Below are 23,961 nucleotides of genomic sequence, written 5' to 3'. Positions count from 1 at the left end.
ACCGGCTGCTCGGAGCATGTGCCTGAATACAGTGCACTTTGCTGGGCCACAGCAGGTGGCTCCCTCCACTCTATACTCTGGTTCTCCTGATAGTAGTGATGTGGTAGTAGTAATGTCATAATATTTGATTAGGACTAATCAACAGGTACAGTTGGTCAAATCCTAATTTGTTCCAGTCCTTCTTTACTCCTGGTGTGCACAAACTACCGTTAAACCTAAATTTAAAAAGTACACTCAACAAAAATATAAACGCAACACTTTTGTTTTTGCTCCCATTTTTTATGAGATGAACTCAAAGATCTAAAATGTTTTCCACATATACAATATCACCATTTCTCTCAAATATTGTTCACAAATCTGCCTAAATCTGTGATAGTGAGCCCAGGACCTCCACATCCAGCACGTTCACCTCCAAGATCGTCTGAGACCAGCCACTCGGACAGCTGCTGAAACAATCGGTTTGCATAACCAAAGGATTTCTGCACAAACTGTCAGAAACCGTCTCAGGGAAGCTCATCTGCATGCTCGTCGTCCTCATCAGGGTCTCGACCTGACTCCAGTTGACCGACTTGAGTGGGCAAATGCTCACATTTGATGGCGTCTGGCACGTTGGAGAGGTTGTTCTCTTCACGGATGAATCCCGGTTTACACTGTTCAGGGCAGATGGCAGACAGCATGTGGCCCCCCCATAAAACAATACTGAACATTTCAGAGTGGCCTTTTATTGTGGGCAGTCTAAGGCAAACCTGTGCACTAATCATGGCATCTGTGCATCTTGATATGGCACACCTGTGAGGTGGGATGGATTATCTCAGCAAAGGAGAAGTGCTCACTATCACAGATTTAGGCAGATTTGTCAACAATATTTGAGAGAAATGGTGATATTGTGTATGTGGAAAAAGTTTTAGATCTTTGAGTTCATCTCATTAAAAATGGGAGCAAAACCAAAAGTGTTGAGTTTATATTTTTGTTAAGTGTAGATAGAAAAAAGTAATTGGATATTGGTATCATATGGGTCTTGAGAAGAAGAAAGTGATCAGTATCGGTTGAAAAAATATATATATTGTGCATCTCCAATTGCAACAGTCATTTTTAATGCAACTATTGATCCAAAATTCATGGAGCTGAACAAGTACTATACGCACAGGATATTATGTTCTACAAGCTAAGCAATTAAAGCCTTTATGGTCCACCTCACTGCAACTTGAGGATTTTTTTGGAGGTGCATGTCACGCTGAAACTGGAGAAATGCAACAAAATGCGTACCTGGAGAGCCATGCAAGCATATTCAAAGGTGAAAATGTGTGCCGAGTGTAAATACTGGGTCTGTCAGTGAATGAGACTCCAGGTTTCCAGATATAAGGTATAGATGATGCTAGTTTACAAAAACAGCCTTTAACGGTCAATGGTGAGCAGCATACCTGCAGCCCAGTCCACGGCTATGCCACGTATCCCATTGCGGCCAATTCCAGACGTGACCATGCTACGTAATCCTGAGCCATCTGACTTGATCCGTCTGACCCCGTTCTGTGCTGTAACGGTGCTGCTGAAGTCACACCAGTAGATGAAGCCGGATGCTACGTGCACATCGATGTGTAAAGCATTGCGGCCTGGAAGGACAAAATAAACTTATTAGGTGCAATTATTGTCTCTTTAAATACAAACCATACATTTTGACATGGACCTTGAAAAAAATGGGATGCTATTCCGTGTTAATGTTGAGCATCTATTATTGCAGGATAATCATAATCACATCGACTAACCTCGTCCGGCCACTGGCACCATGGCCTCCGAGTGGTCTTCCCCTTCCAGACTAAATCCTTTGATGGCGGATAGTGTAGAGATGACCACGTAGGACTGGTAATGTCCGCAGGTTGTGTTGTCAGCGTTGAGTTTAAAACCTGTGGCACACGCGCACCTGAACAGACCCTGTGGCCGAGGCAGGCACAGCTGCTCGCATGCAGCCTCGCTGTTGGTGCAGCCATTGGACGTGCCTGCAGAAGCTACAAAGTGTGAGAGAAGTTAGTAAGTGAGATTAGTGTGTGACAAACAACATTAGAACAAACAGCAATTAGGCAGAATCGATGGCCGCAACATTAGGTACACTTGAACAGTGTAATTTGAGGATGGTATCAAAAATACCGTGTGAGAGAAATATTTATTATTGCGGTTGGTAATATTTTGATTATTCAACTGCAGGGAGGGGAAACATGTTAAGTTAATCATGTAAAACTTTTTCCGCCGAGAGCTGCATACAGAAAAATGTAAAAATGGGGGGGGGGCCCTTGAATATTTTTATATTTTTTTTGCATTTTTGTACAAAGGTAAAAGGTAAAAATCTTTTATGTCTATTTCAAGACAAAGTTTTGTGTTATTATTAGTTATTAGTATGGGTGTCACTAGATCTTGTGTGACAAGAGCTTACAAGATTAAAACGTGATTTTCTCGTTCAGAAAAAAGTCTCATGTACACTAGGTCCGGGATGATAATGAATAAATGAATGAATCACACAATAAATGAAAACAAACTTTTGCTAGCCTCAATTTATTGCCATGTGCATGCATGTCTGTTTTCCTCGTCTCTTGTCTCCAAACAGGCAGGAAGAGAGTTCACTTTGTGCATTGGTTTCAGCACCTTAGTGTGTTTTTCCATCGAACAACGGCATGAAACAGTGAGCCCTTGTCAGTCATACGGTCTCTTTATCTCTGTGGGAGGAGGTGAGGCCAGTAGCACACGCAGAGAGTGCAAAAGAGTGTAATGTAGTAGAAATGATATTAGTAGCAAAATATTGTCACACATTTTAAAATATTTTTTCATTGTATTTTTCTTAGAAGTAAAACCTTAACTCATCCCCATCTCAATCTCAATCTCGTTATCATCTTGCCTTGCGAACTATTAGTGTTAACAGTTTAGCTTTTTCTCTTCACATTCTGCCTTTTTGCTCTATTTTACCATTTTTTTTTTTTCTACATTGTGCCTCAAGACAATAAAAAGCCAGCCATGGGCGACAAATTGCACCTGGGCCACACTTTGGACACCCCTACCGTAACACAATTTATTTATGTACCATTAATATTATTATATTATATTATGCACTTATGGCCCTGCAAAATTAATTTGCTCGAATTTGTAATGGTTTTTGACTCCAAAAATTAATTTTTTCCCACAATTTTTACATTTTTATGTCTTTATTAGGGGGTGCAGGATACTTATCGGACAGATAATTATTGATCCGACATGCGGGAGATAGGATGTCATACTGATAAATACGATAACATTAAAAATATCTCAGATAACCGATAATTTAAAAAAATGCTCCAATGAGGCGAGATTACCCATACTGTGCGGATGATCAAATCAAGCGCTCCTTTTTTCTCCTGCCTGTGACATTAACGGCCTGTCCAAGGAAGACATTTCACGTGTTAGTTTACCAAATGCTCTGCGATGAGGGAGATAAAAACCCATCAAGCACACAAAAAACCTTATCAGCCACCTGAAATGCCGTTCCCACAGTGTTTGAAAAGTGTAAAGGTTTGCCAGAGGCCTCCGTGGTATCACAATACAGTGCCCGAATACAGTGCACCTTGCTGGGCCACAGCAGGTGGCTCCCTCCGCTCTATACTCTGGTTCTCCTGATAGTAGTGATGTGGTAGCAGTGATGTCATGATATTTGATTAGGACTAATCAACAGGTACCAAATTTGTCAAGTCCTTCTTACCTCCAGGCGTGCACAAACTACAGTTCAGTTAAATCTAGATATAAAAAAGTCATCCGTTATTGGTATCATATCGGTCTTGGGAAGCAGAAAGTTATCGGTATCGGTATTGGTTTGAAAAAAACAGGCAGAGTAGCAAGAGTTAGATTGGTGCAGGTAATATTTAGCATTTTACTCACTCTCTCGATAATGGACTTTCAGAACCCTGAGCCCAGACACGTTGTCTCGTAGCACAACCCGGTTGGCCCCTGTGGATTTGTCCACGCGCTCGATGACCTCAAAGTCGCGGTCAGTGAAGTACAGGAAATTCTGATAGACTGCAACGCTGCAGGGATGAGCCAGACCAGATACGATGGTGACACGGTTGGTCCCATCAGCATCTCCACGTTCAATCTGTGGACATCCAATATCAGTATTTGTACATGAAGGCATCACAGGATGAGGTGACCAACCATTCCGGTGCTGGTAACAGCCCAGTAGAGTTTGTTCTCTTCAATGTCCAGAGTGAGGAACTCAATGTGGTCCAGGTTATTGGTGAATAGTATGGCAGAGTTCCTGCCATCCATGTCTGCAGATGCCACCTTGGCAGGGATGCCGCTCTCGGTTCCTTGATCGCTCCAGTAGAGTTTGCTTCAAAACAAAAGTGGAAGGTGAAGGTATACACAGACTAAGGAGCTAACGATAATGGTTTAGTTTATTTCACACATGCTTAACAAACATTGAAGTACACCACATGTTTACACTTGCACAATTCAACATGTCCGAAAAGGAGTCGGATTATCCTATCTCAGTTACTGATTATAAAGACAAGAAGTCTTTAACATGTTTCATGTTACCAATTTGTGATCGAAAAAAGGATCAAGAATGTCTAATAATGCAAGTTTTACATAGCTTATTCCAGGGGTGTCCAAACTCTTTTCCAGCAAGGGCCACATAGCGAAAAATGAAAGGAAAAATGAACGGCCTGTCGTAACTTCCCCTGGGCTCACTTGTCAACAAACATTCACTTTCGGAGGAAGAAATTTTGCGTGCTAGTTGGATCAAATGCTCTGCAATGAGGGGAAAAAAAACATCAAGCACACAAAAAACCTTATTAGCCACCTGAAACGCCAGCGCCGCAGCGTTTGAAAAGTGCAAAAGGTTTGCCAAAGACCTCCGTGGTGTCACACCGGCTGCTCGGAGCGTAAGTCCGAATATAGTGCACTTTGCATGGACATAGCAGGTGGCTCCCTCCCCTCTACTCTCTTTAGAATATTGTTTCCACTAATACTATGAGCTTTTTCTCGTAAAATTGCAACTTTTTTCTTTTATTATTTGGACTTTATCTGTCCCCGCTTGGTGCTTCTGGCTTCCGTGCCTCGTGGGTGTGGCCGTGCTCCGCTCTGTGTGGGGACTGGTTCTCTTGTGGTCTCTGGTGGGGTCTGGCGGCTGCTCTGCTGCTGGTGTGGTCTCACCTTCTCAGCTCTGGTGCTCGGCCTCCCAGCGGCTTGGGGGCGTGGCACTCCCTCTCCGGGGATTTGCTGCCCCGCGGGTGTTGGCTGGCACGGTGTGGTGGGTTGCCATGCTGCTCGTCTGTTTGTCCGACTGCGTGCTCAATTGCTGGCTTTCCTCCTCGCCTGCTCCTCTGTCTGCCTTGCTGGTAACGTCCTGCTGTTGGGATGGGGGGCCCTGGGGTTTTCTTGCTCCTAGTGGTCTGCTTTCTCCGGGGCTCGGGATCTGGGTTGTGATCTAGGTCGGGATCTCCAACGCGGGTCCCCTGCGTGCGGTATCTTGCGATGAGTCTTCCGGGTGTCGGGCGGTCAACCACGGTGTGTGTGTGTGCGTGCTTTTATTTATTTATCTTTTAAATCTTTGTTGTTTTTTTTTTAATGAGAAAACACAGGGGTTTGCTGCGTGGGGGCAGGTTCTGGGTGTTACATCTCTGCCACTCTGGCCTCTGTCGCGTGCCTCCTTCGTCCCTGGGCAGGGGGGTCCTCTATTCGAGGTTGGGCATGGGGTGGACAATTACACGCTCACACATTCTTGCACCTTTATATACTGTATATGAAGACTTGCACACATACAGAGATACCTGCACACACGTACATATGCACACTCACAGTACATACTGTACGTACTTCCCCACAGTACTCACTGACTTAACCAGGGTGTTATTATGGTGTTGGTATTGCTTCAGTGACGGTGATGTCAACAATATAATTATAGTTGTTACAATTGTGTGCATTACAGTTATTGTCATTCTGATTACAATCATAGTTCTGATTAATTAATTAATTTCATTACTACTATCAGTACTATTATGTGTGACTGTTTCAATGCAGTATTGTCATTGTGGTTGTTGATATTATTTTGTCCTTTCCATCAGGGTCTTTATTCCGTCACAGACATTTGCTGATGCAGTCCTGTTTGTTTCTGTTGTTTTGTTATTGTTGTCACAACTGTTGTTGTTGCTGTTGTCCTTGCCTATCTCTTTATTGTCCCCCACCTTGTCCCCCCTCTGTTTTCTTTTCTCTTCTTTATCCCCTCCTGCTCCTGTCCGGCCACTCCAAATGTGCATAACAAAAAAACATCAAAGTCAAATAAAGTGTATCTGACACTTTTCCCTGGCAGAGCAAATCTGTAGGGGCCAGGGGCAGGCAGGGGCATTTAGATCTACAATACTATCTGCCCTAATGGCTGGACAGGACAAGAAAAATATATTTATATATATAGTTGGACTTTATTTTTGTAAAATTACTGTTGATTTGCCTTTTTACTATTTTTGTTGTTTTTGCTTACTTTTCTGGTTACATTTATTTTTAATATGTGCCACAGTCCATTACGACAACAGCCACGGGCTACAAACGGCCCCCGGGCCGCACTTTGGATAGCCCTGGCTTATTCACTAATAAAGAATACATAAATAAACAAAGTACCGGTAGTCAAATTTGACAGAAACATTGTAACAGTTATAAATAAGAACAGGATACATGATAAACAATACCTTAATGAAATGAAAGTATACATAATGAGTACAGAAACAGAGGTTGTTAGTGTTTGTGAGGTGTAAAACAAGGCTTACCCACGTGCAGGGTCCACAGCAATTCCAACAGGACTGCCAGCTCCAGTTGGAGAGCCATTATTTGTGATGAGAGTTTTGCGGTACTGAACCTCCTCTCTCAGCCTCAACACCTGCCCAAGCACAAACAGCTCTGCTTTATTCTGGATGTATCCAGTCTTTTTTCTATATTAATATCATTCCAAGAAATACCTCAATGGACTGTGTAGTAGGATTGGTGTAGTAGAGGTTTTCTGTAATCCAGTCAAGGGCCAGGCCCACAGGGGAGCCCAGAATAGCTGCAGGGGCAAACTCGGTCCTGTTGGTACCGTCTGACTTTACTCTGTGGATCTCACCCTGAAAGACAAAAACACACTCACCTTCATGTCCAAAACCGAAGCAAAAACCTTCTGCTTCTCAAGACCGATATGGTACCGATAAGCGATAACTTTTTACATCTACTTCTTTAAAATTTAGATTTAAGTGTAGTTTGTGCACATCTGGGGTTAAGAAAGACTGGAACAAATTAGGATTTGACCAACTGTACCTGTTGATTAGTCCTAATCAAATATCACAACATTACTACTACCACATCACTACTATCAGGAGAACCACAGTATAGAGCGGAGGGAGCCACCTGCTGTGGCCCAGCAAAGTGCACTATATTTGAACACATGAATCAGCCGGTGTGCCGCTACGGAGGTCGGGAGAACCGGAGTATAGAGCGGGAGGAGCCAACTGGCGCGGCCCAGCAAGGTGCACTGTATTTGCCTACACGCTCTGCTCCAAGCAGACAGTGTGACGCCACGGAGGTCTCTGAAAAACCTTTTACACTTTCAAACTCTATGGCGCTGGCATTTCAGGTAGCTGATAAGGTTTTTTTTTGTGTGCTCAATGTTTTTTTCCCCCTCATCGCGGAACAACTAGCAACAACTATCACACAAAATGTCTTCCTCGGAAAGTTTGTTTACAAGTGAGCTCACGGGAGCTTTTTTTTTTTAATTATCGGTTATCGGAAAATTATTGTGCACCTCTATGTTAAATGTATTAATATGTCTCTTTTGCTACTGTTTACTGTACTATAAATGACTTACTGGGTGTTCGACCCAGTAAATGGTCTGTTTGCTGTCATCAAAGTCGACGTCGTAGCCGTTCTGTAGCCCGGCCACTGGCACCATGGCACCATTGCTTCTGTCTTCTGGGCTCAAGGGAATGCCATAAATGATGCTGTCTCTCACCACCACCAGGAAAGGATCCACGGCTAAAAGCAGAAAAGACATTGCATAAAAGCCATTGTGTCTTTCAAACACAATGATGTGGTACATATGTTCCATGAGCGTTATCGTCTACTGATGAGTGAAAGTTTGTGCCACGATGTGCTTTGCTTTGTCAGCAGAGATTAGAATCAGTCAGTGGTTGAGGAGCAATTTCATTCTTGGATAATCATTGCCTGCGGGATGACTGTGTTGGCTTTCATGTGCTGAAACCTGAGATGAGCTCAACTGGAGACACAAGAGAGACTCCTTAAGACACTCAACTAAAGACTCATTGTCTTCTTGAGACTTTGAAAAGCAGGACTATATGATTCTTTATTCTCTTTTTTTAAGGGAGCCATACCTGGCAGGGGGATCTGAAGGACAAATGAGGAGACTCTTAGATTGAAAATATGGGAGAAAGAAATGAACAATACAGAAAATAAAAACACGGTGGAAACTCGGTTAGCGTGTTTTTCAGGTCAAAAATTTTCACCAAAATGTAATTACATTTTCTGGTTAGCATAAATACGGTGCGCATCTTGCGGCGCTATTAATAAACAGCTTGAGTCCAGCTGTGTTCTCCATGTGTTTTTATCACAAAACGTCCTTAGCCCTTCCAAAGAAGCCAGCTTGCTAAAAAAATGGCAACCGGAAATGAAAGTCAGCAACAAACATGTTAAAACAAAACATCTTTTTTTTACAGTTTTACATGCATAAAACTATTCTAAATAAATATAAATGATGAATTAAAGAGATTAACATTTCAGGTTACTTTTCCCTTCATTGAAGACGTGATAGTTGACGTGAGTGTTCCCAAAGACACAATGTTGCAGCGGGACACACCACGGACACATTTCTTGAATTCAGTTCAATTCAATAGTGTTTTTCACCTTCTTTATCAAAATGCTGGCACATGAAACTTTCTTTGGCTCCATTTTGGGTTATTGAGGTCTTGCTGCCACATTGTGTCTTTGGGAAGACTCACATCAAGAATCACGTCTTCAATGAAGGTAAAAGTAAACTTAAATGTTCATTTACCCCTTTAATTTATCATTATATGTACAGTATTTATATGCATTTAGATCTGTTCTCTTTGCATGTAATGTGGATCCACCTAAATAGCTCTGACTACTAATGAGAAACCGGTAGCGCTGCACACACTTTCCAGGGGCCACAAAGCAGCTACACATCTGGCCAAACAGGAAACAAAAAAACAAAATAAGAGCGCGAAACAGGAAAGGACGTGAAAATTAAGGAAAAGTGCAATGTGTCCTGCGTTTTTTAATAGACAGGGGAATAAGGCATCTTCTTGCAATACTTTTAATCCAGGGGTGTCCAAAGTGCGGCCCAACACTGTTTTTTTGTTATTGGTCTGCAGCACATTTTGAAAATAGAATTTAACAAGAAAACAAAAAAAAAAATAAAAACAAATAAAAATAATATTATAAGGAAAAATAATGTAATTTTAATAGCATAAAGTTGAAATATTGGAGAAAGATTACTTTTTCAAGTCATAAACAAAACCACAAATAAAATTGTCATTTGTGGAAAATGAGGTTGCAGAAAATAATACTAATCAAAATACTACTAAAGTCATAATTACAAGAAGAAAATGTACAAGAAAAAAATATTATGCATACATGTACATCATAACATTTTATATATATACACTCAACAAAAATACAAACACAACACTTTTGTTTTTGCTCCCATTTTTTATAAGATGAACTCAAAGATCTAATACTTTTTCCAAATACGGTTTCTGACAGTTTGCGCAGAAATTCTTAGATAGCTCTTTGAGTTAATCTCATAAAAAATGGGACCAAAAACAGAAGTGTTGTGTTTATATATTTTTTGAGTGTATAAGAAATAAAAAAATAAAAAATAAAAGTAATTAAATTTGCGGATGACACTACAGTCATCGGCCTGATCACTAGTGGTGTTGAAACATCATACAGAAGAGAGGTGGTGGACCTCATAGCTTGGTGTCGTGCTAACAATCTCCTTCTCAATACAGATAAGACTAAAGAGATGATCATCGAGCCAAGAACAAGGGAAAAGGAGCCGCATAAACCCCTGTTTATTGATGAGACTGAGGTGGAGAGGGTGAAAACCTTCAAGTTCCTTGGCACACACATCAGCGAGGACCTCACCTGGTCTCACAACACCCAACAAATTATGAAGAAGTCCCAAAGGAGACTGTACTTCCTGAGAAGACTGAGGAAATTTGGCATGTCCACCACAATCCTGAGTTGCTTCTACAGATGCACTATCGAAAGTGTCCTTACCGCCTCCATCACTGTTTGGTACGGTAACTGTACAACACGTGATAGGAAGGCACTCCAGCGGGTGATCAAGACCTCACAGAACATTGTTGGGGCAGCCCTCCCCTCACTGCAAGACATTTATAAAACTAGAGTCCTACGAACACACAACCTCATCAAGGACAGCACACATCCACAACACTCATTATTCACACTCCTACCGTCAGGCAGACGCTACAGGAGTTTGAAGTCCAGGACCACAAGGCTGGCTAACAGCTTTTACCCACAGGCCATCAGGCTTCTCAATGAAGCACTCACACACGCCGCACGCAACACACGCACACACTCATAGCACTTTTATTTATTTATTTATTTATTTATTTGTATTATTTATTTGTATTAATGTCTCTTCTGTTGTTGTTGCTTAATTTATTGGTATTTATGTTTATGTGTTTATGTTTTCTTATGTTCTTATTCTTTCTTGTGTTTTCTTTCTTTTCTTGGGAGAATGAACGGAATAAGAATTTCATTGCATGGTATAACTGCCTGTTTTACTATGCATATGACAATAAAACTCTTGAATCTTGAATCTTGAAGACAAACAGACCGACACTTTATTCATCTCCAAGAGACATTCACGTTTCGAGCAGCTCTCCAAAATCATAAAACGTCATAATAACCAATCCAGGCAAGACAGGAGAGATACAAAAAGAAAAATGAGAAAATAGAATATGAATAAATACATGAATAAAATCAAATGAAAAAATCTACAATTTTACAAGAATAAAGTCAAAATATTAAGAGAAAAAAGTCGGATTCTAACAAAGGAAACAGTTATATATTTTACTATACTATGAGGTAAGACAGTGTCATTTTAGTGGCATAGAGTTGAAGTATTAACGAAAAAATACATCATATTTTAAAAATTGTCATATGATGAGAAACAAACAAAATAAACTAGAATTGTCATATTTGGAAAATTAGATTGTGGAAAAATTGTAATATTAAGGAAATAATCCAAAAGTTATTTGAAGAAAATTTACAAAGATTATTTAAAAAAAAAAAAAAGTAAATATTTGGAGAAAGCAAAATGGGGGAAAAAAAAAGTTCATGTCAAAGTGGGAAAGTTGCATATTTTTCACTATGTGGCCCTCGTTTGGACACTCTTGTGCTAATTCAATATCACGCCTTGGGAAAAAATCAGACAATATCGTAAGAAAGGCCATATCCAGCACCTGTAATTATGATGTCTGAGTGTGAAATAAGCAGCATTAGGCAAAAAGTGGACGAGATTTTTTTGCAATTTATGTTTGATGTGAATTCGGTAGTACTTTTAATACTGGTACTACTATGTACAGTATCAGTGTCTGCAGATACTCACGGTGGAGCTTTGTACGAGTACAAGACAACAACCAGAGATGTACAGAAGCACATGAAACTTAGAAAGCATTCGTACTTTTGGTGCAGGTCGCTTTATCCGCTGCCAGCATCCACCCGGAGGGGCATGCACATGAGTAAAATCCAGGTCCAACCGCTGAGAGCAGGCAGATGTGAGTGCACGGGTTCTGGAAGCAGGGATTGGTTCCTATAAATGAATAGCCACACTCATAAATGTGAGGGAAAAGCTTGTGTATAGAAAACAGAGTGACACATTTCATATAGACACCAGATTCCTAAAACTGCATAAGCCTGCTAATAGAGCGGTTCTGCTGCAGCACAAGAACTCCGCCATACCTGCTGGCTGCCGGGCTGGGTGTACAGCCACCAGACCCATGGGCTGAGGGAGGTTGAACAGCATCACTGTCTGGTTCTCCCCGTGCCACTTATGCGCTCGCATCACGCGGTTGATGTATCTGTCGGTCCAATAGACAAAATCCTCAAAAATGGTAATTGCGTGGGGGTGTTGAAGAACCTTTTCACAGAGAGCAGCAAAAGAAACAGAAACACACAGTGTCTTAAACATGCAATAATCTCTTTTCAAGTTACACTATGTTTGAATAACTTTATAAAATAAGGTATTGGCCATAGTCCATCTTATTATGACCCTAAAGCATTCATATGGAGTTGGTTCAGCCTTTGCAGCAGGAACAGCTTCCAGTCTTCTGACTTGTCCATAACATGCAACTTTACGTGTTGGTGCAGGGGTGTCCAAAGTGCGGCCGGGGGGGCCATTTGCGACCCGCTGCTTTTTTTTTTATTGGCCCGTGGCACATACTAACATATGTTATTTTTCTTAAGTCTTAATATTTTGAGAAACAAACTCGAAATAAAACAACAAACAAAGTCAAAATTTTGTGGGAATAAAGTCCTAATATTACAGAAAGGAAATTTAAAAATAGTTGAAACACTTGGAATAAAACAACAACAGCAGAAATGGAAAAAGCAGCTGTAATCTTACAAACATATAGTCAAAATATTATGACAAAAAAGAGGTATTCTAATGAGAAAAAAGTTTCAGTTTTAGAGGATAAACTCTCAATAAAGTCTCAATATTGTGAGAAACAAAGTCGAAATAAAGAAATAGATAAATAAAGTATTAAATAAAGTAAAATATTAGGGGAATAAATTCATAATATTACATGTAATATTAGCTGTAATTTTACACAATAAAGTAAAAATATTATGAAAAAAAATTAGCATTTTAATGAGAAAATAATTGTAGTTTTACGAGAATGAACTGGTAATATTAGGAGGAAAAATAATGTCATTTTAGTAGTACAGAGTATAATATTACAAATAATATTATGAATATATTGTGTTCTGATTATTATATATAAATATATATACTTTTAGTAAATAGGATCAGGACTAGGGACTACAGATGAAAAATTGCCTTTTGGCTAGTTGTGGCATATTGACAGAAATGTTTATTAATATGCACTGTCTTTGTAAATAAATAAATAAATAAGTATGAGAGAAATAAATGTGGAAATGTAAATTCATTTAAAAAACAAGCAAAAGAAAATATAGTTGCAATTTTTTGGAAAATTGGGATGGGTGAAAAGTTATAATATTATAGGAATAAAGTCACAGTATTACGAAAGGAAGACTATGAAGAGATTAAATGTTTGGAAAATTTAAAAAAGACAAAAATGTAAATCAAAAATGGTTAAAAAAAAGAGCAAAGATGGAAGTTCATGCTAATAATATGCAAACAAAGCTGAGATGATGTTTTTCCTTGAAATATATATATGACTTCTTAGCACGTCTTTACAAAATATCAAAGTGGCAAAGTTGCATCCTTTCATTTTTCACTATGTGGCCATCGCTGGAAAAAGTTTGGACACCCCTGTGTTGGCGGAAGACTTGGTGTAGGTCCTTCCTGCTTCCATTTTGCATGAAAATCTCTTGTGAACGATCTAGTAGGTAATACATTTCTCTAATCGATGTGTTGCATCCAATCACATTGGCCCTGAATTTAGTTATCACGAGGTGTGGCCCAATATATAACATGCACTATCGTACAAACGTGTCAGCCACTCACCAGGTCGCTGGCCAGAACTTGTTTCCTGTTCTTGCCGTTATAATCGCAGTAGTCGATGAAGTCCAAATAGGCATCAGCAAAGTAGAGTAAGTTGTTGGGGTAATCTACGGTAAGACCGTTGGGCCAGTACAACTTGTTGCTGATGATGACGGTTCTCAGGTTCCCATCCATGCTTGCTCTCTCAATGCGAGGGTTCCTCCCCCAGTCGGTCCAAAACATCAGGTGAGCGCTGCAAGACAAAACCTTTTAGCACCAATGGGATAGATAATGACACACGGAGATGATACCATGCACTGCTGGCCTGACCTGTCTCTTGGGTCCAGCACCAGGCCTCGAGGGTTTGTGACGTTCTCACTGACCAACACGGTCCGGTGAGTACCATCAAGTCTGGAAACCTCAATGGTCTCCAGAACATAGTCGCTCCAGTAGAGGTTCCTGCCCACCCAGTCCACTGCAAGGCTCTCAGTTACTGTCACGCCGCTGTCAAACACCTGCCAACCAACGTCTTCAGTTTAAGGCAACATGTTTGCAAGTCGATTCATTCTTTATTTCAGTGTGCACACTCACCACAGCTCGATCGCTGCCGTTTTTGTGAGCGCTCCAAATCCTGTCCTGGCTGGTGTCGGACCAGTACACGCGGTCAGAGGCCGAGTCAAAGTCAAGGGCCACGATGTTGCGTCCGTCCCGGACCAGTGAATGCACCACGTTGGGCTGAGCGGTGATGTCATCTTGCACTATCTGATTCCGACTGGCCACCAACAAGACGGCTTGACGGGAATCTGTTGGCAGACATGGAATACTTTCTTATGTCTGTTCTCATGCTAATAGGAGCGCTTGCGTGTCCACTCAACCCTCCAACAGACCCTTCTCGAACGGAACGGCCATCCTTGTGGAATGCAGTTATGCGCAAATAATGAGACCTATTGTATTGCAATTCCTTTCAAGGGGTTTTCAGTGGAAAAGGCACACTCCCTATAAACAGCCCTTTTGTGGGTGATGACGTCCTAATTACACCAGCGGTTGACATGTATGCTATCTTATCTACAGGTATCCGAGCAGCAAAGGGAGACAAGCGGGAAGAAAGGGGTAAAGCGCCCCTTTAATCATTGCTCATTCCTGCAAAAGCCCAAACATGAGAAAATCAGCTTGTAATGTGAGGTTCATGCTTCATCACCTGAGGCCTTGCAGGTCCGCTGGTCCTCTTGCAGCGCGTAACCATCGTGGCAGTGACAGCGGAAAGAGCCTCTCTCGTTAAAGCAATGCTGGCTACATCGTCCCGGAGGGTGACATTCGTCCACATCCACACAGGTTTTGGAGTCGTTACTCAGTTGATAGCCAACAGGGCAGGTGCACTGCGCACCAAAGGGCCCTTGGATGCAACCGTGGGTGCAGCCAGCATTGTTGTCAGAGCAGCTCTCCTGGTCTGAGTTGGAAGAAGGAGAAAAATATCATCAGAAACATTATAAACATCAATCACAGTACATGCATTGCAAAATAATGAATAATACAAGACACAGCGATTGTGTGGGGGAAATGTCTTCTACTTTGTTTTTTCTTCTACAGTTTTTCTAGACGGCCATAAAATAGTCACTGGTCATCAGCAATTAAATAAGAACTAACTTCCCTATCTCCACTATTGGATAGTTATTGCTGTGATAATGTTTCGGGATGAAGTTATTTGAACCTAACTGATATGGTGACATTTCTACCATCAACAAAAACATATGCTGAGATTAGAGATGCACAATATCTTTTTTTCCAAACCAATATCGATAACTTTCTGCTTCTCAAGACCAATAAGATACCGATACCTTTTTAGCCAATAAACAATAACTTAACACACCTAGAGGTAAGAAGGACTTCAACAAATTTGGACTTGACCTAATGTATCTGTTGATTTGCCCTAATTAAATACACTATCATGACACTACTACCATATCACTACTATCAGGAGAACCAGAGTATAGAGCCGGAGGAGTCACCTGGCGCTGCCCAGTAAGGTGCACTATACTCGGACACAAGCTCCGAGCAGCTGGTGTGCTGCTACAGAGGTCAGGAGAACCGGAGTATATAGCGGGAGGAGCCACCTGGCCTGCCCCAGCAAGGTGCACTGTGGGCACACACTCTGAGCAGCCGGTGTGATGCAACGGAGGTCTCTGGCAAACCTTTTGCACTTTTCAAAAGCCGCAGCGCTGGCGTTTCAGGGGGCTGATCAGGTATGTTGTGTGCTCTATGGGTTTCCCCCCCCCCCTCATCTTTCTCTTAAAGTGAATGTTTTTTTACAAGTGAGCTCAGGGGAAGTTATGACAGGCCATTAATGTCACAGGCAGGAGAATAAAGGTGCACTTGATTTGCTCACCACCACAGAATGGGTAATCTCATCTCATTTTTTTAAAATGATCATTTATCAGAACTATTTTTAATGTTTTATTTTTAATCATTATGCCCATAATTATCAGTCTGATAATTATCATGCACCCCTAATTAAATTATTCATGAATCAAATCAGTAGTATTTTTACCAAGTGATTGAGTTTTTGTTCATACCTGGCAAAGGCTCATCTGAAAGTTGTGAGAGAAGCAAAAAAGGAAAATCACAAATCATTGTCAGGTTATGGAAAGTGTAATCACACACATGCATGATCTGAAAACAATTCAGAGGCAGCCAAACAGCACAATACTGCTGTGGGATGATGCTACTACTGTGTGGAAGCTAAGGAAGCCCTTCTGCGGGGACTTACTGCAGAGAGGAGACTCGTCTGCACCGTTGGGACAGTGCGGCGTGTTATCACACACGGTGGTCAGGCTGATGCACAGACTATATCCGGGACACTGCCACTGCCAGCCCAGGCATCGGAAAGGTGGCGTGGGACAGTCCCGCTCGTCACTCATGTCTCTGCAGTCGTTGTCGCCGTCACAGAGCCAGCTGCGCAGTACACAGTTGCCGTTGTCGCAGCGGAAGAGCGAGGAGGGGCAGGTACGCGGCGGGCAGGCTTGGTGCTCGTCGCTGCCGTCCTCACAGTCGGCGTGTCCGTCGCACTCCCAGGTGGCCGGGACACAGCTGCCATCCGACTGGCACTGGAACTCGCTCTCGTGATGGCACATTCCTGGAGGCCTCGTTGCTGAGAAACACCAGCAAGAACATCAGCAAAATAACACATTCTAATGCCAAGTCCTTTACAAGGCCAATGATTCAATGCATAGTTATTTCTCTGGAAAGGAATCATCTTTATATAGCTCCTGCATTTGATTCCATTAGACCCAAACTTTTTCACTAAGTGCCACATACTGAAAAATCAAGAGTGCGGGTGCCACTTTGAGGTGTTATATTGTGTAAAGCAACACTTGTAGATATGCTAAGAAGTTTAATATACTTAAAGAAAAAGCAGCCTCCATATTAAGCTTGGTGTTATAGGTGACAAAGTGTATTATTAATATGAACTTTTTCTTCTTTCAATACACTTTTTTGCTAATTTTTGCATTTCTTTGAAACAAACATTTAAACTTTATTCTCATTTTTTTCTCTAAATATTGTGACTTTATCCCAAAATAGTTTGACTTCATTCTGTTAAAATTATAACATTTTTTCCAATCTAATTGCACAATAATTTGTTTTGTTTTTTGTCATATTACAACTTGTGAAAAAATCATGTACTTTTTTCTTGAATGTTTCAATGTTTCATGTTGTTTCTAAAATATTTTTCCTAATAATATTACAGCTTTTTTTTCATAAGATTATCACTTTTATCTCTTATCAGTGCAACTTTATTATCCTAATATTTTGCAGTTTTGCAGTTACTGCTCCTTTCTTCCATATTTGCTGTTGCTCTTTTTAGTTTTCCTGTTTAATTTAATTTTATGTTTATTTTAATGGCCGAGGGCCATTAAAGAACAGCTGTGGGCTGCAAATGGCCCCCGGGTCGCACTTTGGACCCCCCTGCATTAGATTGTGCAGGCATACCTACTGAAGTGTAAGAATGAAGTACTTACGACAGCCTTGCTCATCCGAGCGGTCGGTGCAGTCAAAGACGCCATCGCAACGGTAGAAGGAGTTGATGCACTGGTGACCGCGGGTGCACTTGAACTCGCTCCCCGTGCAGTTGTAGACTGTAAAATCCAGTTGGGCAGGGTATAGGTGATATTCGTTTTTTTTTGTCTTTTATATGCAGTGGATTCCCGAACATTTACAAATTTCCGGATTTGCTAAAAAAAAAGAAAATTTTCCCTCCAAAATAGACTGTTTTTTTCCGCAGAAAACACATCTCATTCACAATAAGTGGGTAATAATTTAATAAATAAGTGAAAATACAAATAAAATGTAAAGCCAACAAATTTTACATGTTTATGTCTTCATAAGGGCTGTCAAAAACAGCGCGTTAACGGCGGTAACGCGGTACGTGACTTTTTTTGACAGTCAGTCAGAGTCCACAATCGCACATCCAGCTCAAGAATTGTGAGCACTGGGACCCCACAGGGGTGTGTGCTGAGTCCGCTCCTCTACACGCTCTTCACCTACGATTGCGTGGCCTCCCAGAACAACACCAGCATCATTAAATTTGCGGATGACACTACAGTCATCGGACTGATCACTGGTGGTGTTGAAACATCATACAGAAGAGAGGTGGCGGACCTCATAGCTTGGTGTCGTGATAACAATCTCCTTCTCAATACAGATAAGACTAAAGAGATGATCATTGACCCAAGAACAAGGGAAAAGGAGCCGCATAAACCCCTGTTTATTGATGAGACTGAGGTGGAGAGGGTGAAAACCTTCAAGTTCCTTGGCACACACATCAGTGAGGACCTCACCTGGTCTCACAACACCCAACAAATTATGAAGAAGTCCCAAAGGAGACTGTACTTCCTGAGAAGACTGAGGAAATTTGGCATGCCCACCACAATCCTGAGTTGCTTCTACAGATGCACCATCGAAAGTGTCCTTACCGCCTCCATCACTGTTTGGTACGGTAACTGTACAACACGTGATAGGAAGGCACTCCACCGGGTGATCAAGACCTCACAGAACATTGTTGGGGCAGCCCTCCCCTCACTGCAAGACATTTATAAATCTCGAGTCCTACGAAGAACAAACAACCTCATCAAGGACAGCACACATCCACAACACTCATTATTCACACTCCTACCGTCAGGCAGACGCTACAGGAGTTTGAAGTCCAGGACCACAAGGCTGGCTAACAGCTTTTACCCACAGGCCATCAGGCTTCTCAACGAATCACTCGCACACGCACACACTCATAGCACTATATATTTATCTATTTATTTATTGGTATTAATGTCTCTTCTGTTGTTGTTGCTTAATTTATTGGTATATATGTTTCTGATGTTCTTATTCATTTTCTTGTGTTTTCTTTCTGTTTTTGGGAGAATGAACAGAACAAGAATATCATTGCATAGCAGAACTACCTGTTTTACTGCATGTGCACATGACAATAAAACTCTCGAATCTTGAATTTTTTTGTGTAATTAACGTAGATGCGTAGTCAGTGAGTCATGTCCCCGCTGTTAGCCCATACTTTCCCAGATGATGGGGTGCAATGTAGGACGCCTACGACATTCATACAACGATACACCACAGTAGAAGTAGAAAGCGTTGTTTACAACACGGTGACGAGCATTAACTTAACGTTTCTCTGTGTTTGATAAAGGACGATAGCCAAGCCATCTCTTTCAGAATTGGTGGGGCATTCTTGCCTCCTCCTGGATCACCACTTTTCCCTATAGTGCCCTTTCTTGCCTTCATATATCGGTCTCTTAAATTTGTCCAACTTTTTTTTTACTGTTTCCTCATCTCTTCCAAGAGTGGCAGCAATTTCTCTCCAATAATTGATGACAATCTGTTGATCGTGGTGATTTTTATGAGCCGAATCATAAATATGTCTGTATTTTCCAATCTCCGCCACCAGGGGCTATTGCTTGTCTGCCATGTTTTTCCGTGCGGGGCCGTTAGTTAGAAAATTTCCTCGGTGCGCAAAATTTGGGCTGCGTCGACGCCGCATGGAAGGGCGTGGTTGCAAAAGTGACGTACGTAAAAAAAAAAAAAAAAAAAAAAAAAAGTGACGTACGGAATTTGGCTGCGCGGAGCTGTGTGGACCTTGTGGCTGCGTGAAGCATAGACCATGCTTAAGTGTCCTTCCAAGGACAAGAGGACTACAGACGTGTTTATGAGTTGGAGACAGACATGGTGTTGGAATTGCTTTGCTGTTGACATGTTCAGGTCAAAATATAGTTAGAAAAGAGACTCCAAGACAGGCAGATAGTGTGCCGCAGGAGCTGTGCACTGGCTGCTTGTGACTGCTGTGAAGTGGGGCGGACCTCTTGGCAGCAAACACAGAACAATATATGCTTTCATTTTTATGTCTTGAAATACCAGAAAACTCTCCCAAAGACGTTGGGAAAATTCCTTACATTTGTTACTGGTCGCTTTTGAGAAAATACGTTTGGAAAGTCGGCAGATATAGCAAGAAAACCTGCCAAGTTGGCAATGCTGGGCTGCACATGAGATCGGGAGGAGGGGGAAGCCGTTCACAAATACGAGAATACGTGAAATAAAAATATTAGAGAATCTATTCTGTTAAAATCAACAGGAAATTATTCAGGAAATGAAAGAATGCCTCTCTCTGCAAAGACAGTCAAGGCCAGGACGAATAGAATGATGACAATTCAGCGCAGGTGTAAACAGTATTGAGCAAACAATTTTGTTGTTGTAACAGGTAACATTACATTTTTTGTTTTTTTTGTTTATAAGCTGTGTAATGTTTTACGACTCCAAACTATTTTTTTTGTACGGAAAGAGGAGGCAAAATGGCTCCTTTGATGGTGAAGGTTGCCAACCCCTGATCTAGCGTGAGCCTGATGACCAGGCTTAAGGCTACACCGTGACTCCCATTCCATGTGTTCATCCATCATTTTTCATTATCATTCATTAGTGGTGAGTCGCTATACATTTTATACTTGAAATGTGTTTAATAAGTGTATGAGACATATTTGGGGCTTAACCCTGATTTGTGGTGCCATGCATTTCGTTTAAAAGGTAATGCATGCAAAAAAAAATTTCAAATAACTAAATATATTTTTTAACAAAAATGTGCAAATATAGGGGGATCCACTCCATGAGACAGCAATGTTACTTACTGCATCCTTGCTCATCTTCCCCATCCACACAGTCCCTGTCGCCATCACAGATGTAGGTGGGGGCGATGCAGCGGTGGTCTGGACACTGGAATTGGTCTGGGAGGCATGTACTGCTCATATCTGGGGACACATGTTGACCATCATGTCCTGGGAAGAGATCAACTGTCTAGACTAGGAATGTCTAATATGCTAATTAAGGATGCTTCGATTGATTGGCCACTGATCAATAACGGCCGATCTCCTTAACGGCCAGTTTGACCGCCATGATGGAGAGCAGAATCCAGAAACTATGCATTGAAAAGAAGACCTCGGCACACTCAGCTGTTAATTGCTCAAATAGACGGTCCAAAATCGTTTTTAGAGGTGTTTTGATAGAGGGCCATGTAGACGCAATAGGTGAATCCCATTAGTGCATTTTTAGCTGCTTTGTACGTCTCACATAAGGATTGTGGATGATGGACAAAATTCCAAAAAAAGGGCAGTTTTCCTTTAAGGTGGTGAAATACTTCATTTAAGAAAAGCGTTAACAAGATGCTTTGCAGGAATAGTGAGGGTGATGTATCGATCCGTGCCAACACTGAGGTTTGTTGTGGAACTCACGGCAGTCGGCTTCATCTGAGCTGTCCCCGCAGTCGTTATCAGTGTCACAGCGCCAGGTAAGGGGGACGCAACGGTGGTTGGCACAGGTGAACTGATTGGCTGAGCAGGTTCCGGGTACACGTGTCGGGCAGTTGGACTCGTCGCTGTGGTCCAGGCAGTCGTTGTGTCCGTCACAACGCCACGCGACCGGCACACAACGCTGATTGGCACACATGAATGCAGAGGGGGAACAGGTGTTGTCTGGGGAGAAAAATGAAGTATTAGCAAGAAAAAGATGAAAAAGCTTTTGATGGCGAATACTAAGTTTTACTGTTTATGCCGCAGTTGGCCTCATCACTGTCGTCGTGGCAGTCGTTGACACCGTCGCATCGGTAGCTGCTTGGGACACATTTGCCATTGGCGCAGGAGAAGGAGTTGGCGCCACACTGCAGGGTTGGCGGCTCGCTGGCGGGATCCTCCACACATGTCTGCCGGTTGTGGGCCAGCTTCATGCCGTACGGACACCCACACACCCTCTGGGAGTCAGGCGCCGGGAAGCAAAAGTGGCTACAGTCCCCATTGGGATTTGTGGGCCGGTTGCACAAGTTGGAACCTGAAATGGGTCGGAGTTAAGAGAGGTAAGGAGTGGAAGTGATAGAATGGAGCTGTTAAGAAAGCTACTCACCGATTTGAGAGTTGGAGTTGAAGGATTTGACGTGCATAATGTGGCTGATTCCTCGTCGGATAACCACCATCTCACCACCGTCAGTCTTGCGCACACGCACAATTCCACCCAGACGCCAGTCAGTGAAATAGGCATAACCTTGGGGAGTGATGCATAACAAAGTCATGGATGAAAAATGGATGAGGGCCCTCCGCCTACATGTGACATGCCAAGTCACAAACTCGTCTCAACATCGTGCTGATCATTGGCGGTTGACCGAAGAAAGACTGAAGACGGCTAACACCATTTTTACAGAGGCAAAACAATCCTCTGGGGCCTCATCTATAAAAATGTGCGTGGAGTTCTGACTAAGAGTCTGCGTAAGCCAGCCACCCAAAATGTGAGTGCGGGCAAAAATATTCACAGTTATAAAAAGTGGCGTACGCACACTCTTGTGCAATTTGTCGTTCATAGATTCCACCTTGAGTGGAAGTGAGCGTGCCTCGAGCCACACCCTTTCCATGCCTCCACTTCACCACAGATGGTCAATTCAAAGTGACTCATGGATGTGGCATCAATATTTAAAGAGCCTTGATTGCATTGTTACTAGGGATGTCACGAGACACTCAGTTCATGAGATGAGACGATACACAAAATTGGGTCTACGAGAACGAGACGAGACAAAATTTGAACATTACTTTTAAGAACAATTAAAGTACAACGACAAATTATAAAAAAGATATATATTGCAGTCTTGTAATTTAATTTGTACTACGTTCTCTTGCACTGCTCCTCATGAGGCTACACTCTTCACTCTGCCCTCTGTGAGTATGCTAGGAGCCCCACCTCCACCCACCAAGACAAAGAGACTGTATGACTGACAAAAGGGCTCACTCCGTTCTTGCTGTTGTTCTATGACACAAACACGCCAAAGTACTTAAACCAATGCACAGAGTGAACTCTCTTCCTGCCTGTTTGAAGGCGGGAGATGAGGAAAACAGACGCGCATGCACATGGCAATACATTGAGAAATTATTGAGTTCATTTTCATTTATTGTGTGATTAATTAATTAATTTATTATTGTCTCAGGCCTAGAGCCCATGAGACATCTGTCACAAGACCTAATTGTTACCGTGGCCACTGTCATTCTGAAGCACAACTGGTGGGACGACGACGAGGACGAAGAAGCGGACTTTCACGGAAATGGAGGCATAACAAATAAAACAAAAGATAGAGTGACAGCAAGTAAATGGTGTGAATTGAGCAGGCCGAACTGAGGCAAAACTAAAACAAAACAAAACAAAAATTACAATTTTATTTGTTGTTTTGTTTGTTCCTCATAATATTATGACTTTAAAAATGTTTTATCTTTCTTTAGTATACAGTCAAACCTGTCTTAGCGGCCACCTTTATAGAACGGCCACCTGCCTATAGCAGCCACTGAAAAATCCCCCGCAGCAAATTTACATGTTATAGACCCTGTGTATAGCAGTCACCTGTCCAACGCAGCCAGCGGCCACCCATTTTGTATCCCTTGGTCAATATCTGACTGCATATTGCTGCCAAATTACCAACTCAAGTAGAAGCTTCATGCACAAAAAAGTTTCGTTTTTCAATCAATGAAGCCGTCGTGTGTAGACTTTAATTACTGAGTCCTAGCTCAGTCACAATCATTCACAAGATCCACACAAACTGTCAGTTGTTCCACATAAAAAAGCCGTCTTCTTTTGAGCTTGCTATTTCCTGGTCAAACATGTAACTTTAAGAGCATTTGCACCAAAACATTACCGCAAATTAGGCTAGGAACAGG

At 41.9% G+C, this 23,961-nt stretch overlaps 1 protein-coding gene across 2 annotated transcripts in view; it reads right to left on the bottom strand.

Moving 5' to 3' along the window:
• lrp2a (low density lipoprotein receptor-related protein 2a) overlaps positions 1 to 23,961 on the bottom strand; it is a 135,125-nt gene that overhangs the window by 61,971 nt on the left and 49,193 nt on the right. For both annotated transcript variants that reach the window (XR_008572556.1, XM_054788394.1), the window contains exons 20-39: positions 22,172 to 22,309; positions 21,818 to 22,099; positions 21,508 to 21,747; positions 20,908 to 21,027; positions 17,746 to 17,862; positions 16,497 to 16,877; positions 16,303 to 16,317; positions 14,931 to 15,179; positions 14,324 to 14,535; positions 14,063 to 14,247; positions 13,757 to 13,985; positions 12,007 to 12,184; positions 11,729 to 11,857; positions 7,847 to 8,013; positions 6,966 to 7,109; positions 6,777 to 6,886; positions 4,168 to 4,345; positions 3,895 to 4,108; positions 1,764 to 2,003; positions 1,422 to 1,610 (exon numbers count right to left, since the gene is read on the bottom strand). Coding sequence is in view for 1 of the 2 variants with exons in the window: in XM_054788394.1 (XP_054644369.1) it covers positions 1,422 to 1,610; positions 1,764 to 2,003; positions 3,895 to 4,108; positions 4,168 to 4,345; positions 6,777 to 6,886; positions 6,966 to 7,109; positions 7,847 to 8,013; positions 11,729 to 11,857; positions 12,007 to 12,184; positions 13,757 to 13,985; positions 14,063 to 14,247; positions 14,324 to 14,535; positions 14,931 to 15,179; positions 16,303 to 16,317; positions 16,497 to 16,877; positions 17,746 to 17,862; positions 20,908 to 21,027; positions 21,508 to 21,747; positions 21,818 to 22,099; positions 22,172 to 22,309 (3,717 nt within the window). In the remaining variant the exon portion in view is untranslated. The remainder of the gene's footprint in view (positions 1 to 1,421; positions 1,611 to 1,763; positions 2,004 to 3,894; positions 4,109 to 4,167; positions 4,346 to 6,776; positions 6,887 to 6,965; positions 7,110 to 7,846; positions 8,014 to 11,728; positions 11,858 to 12,006; positions 12,185 to 13,756; positions 13,986 to 14,062; positions 14,248 to 14,323; positions 14,536 to 14,930; positions 15,180 to 16,302; positions 16,318 to 16,496; positions 16,878 to 17,745; positions 17,863 to 20,907; positions 21,028 to 21,507; positions 21,748 to 21,817; positions 22,100 to 22,171; positions 22,310 to 23,961) is intronic.

The sequence above is a fragment of the Dunckerocampus dactyliophorus genome, chromosome 9 (genome assembly GCF_027744805.1).
Source record: "Dunckerocampus dactyliophorus isolate RoL2022-P2 chromosome 9, RoL_Ddac_1.1, whole genome shotgun sequence".
Classification (NCBI taxonomy): Eukaryota; Metazoa; Chordata; class Actinopteri; order Syngnathiformes; family Syngnathidae; genus Dunckerocampus; species Dunckerocampus dactyliophorus.
This window is presented reverse-complemented; position numbering and strand designations above follow the sequence as displayed.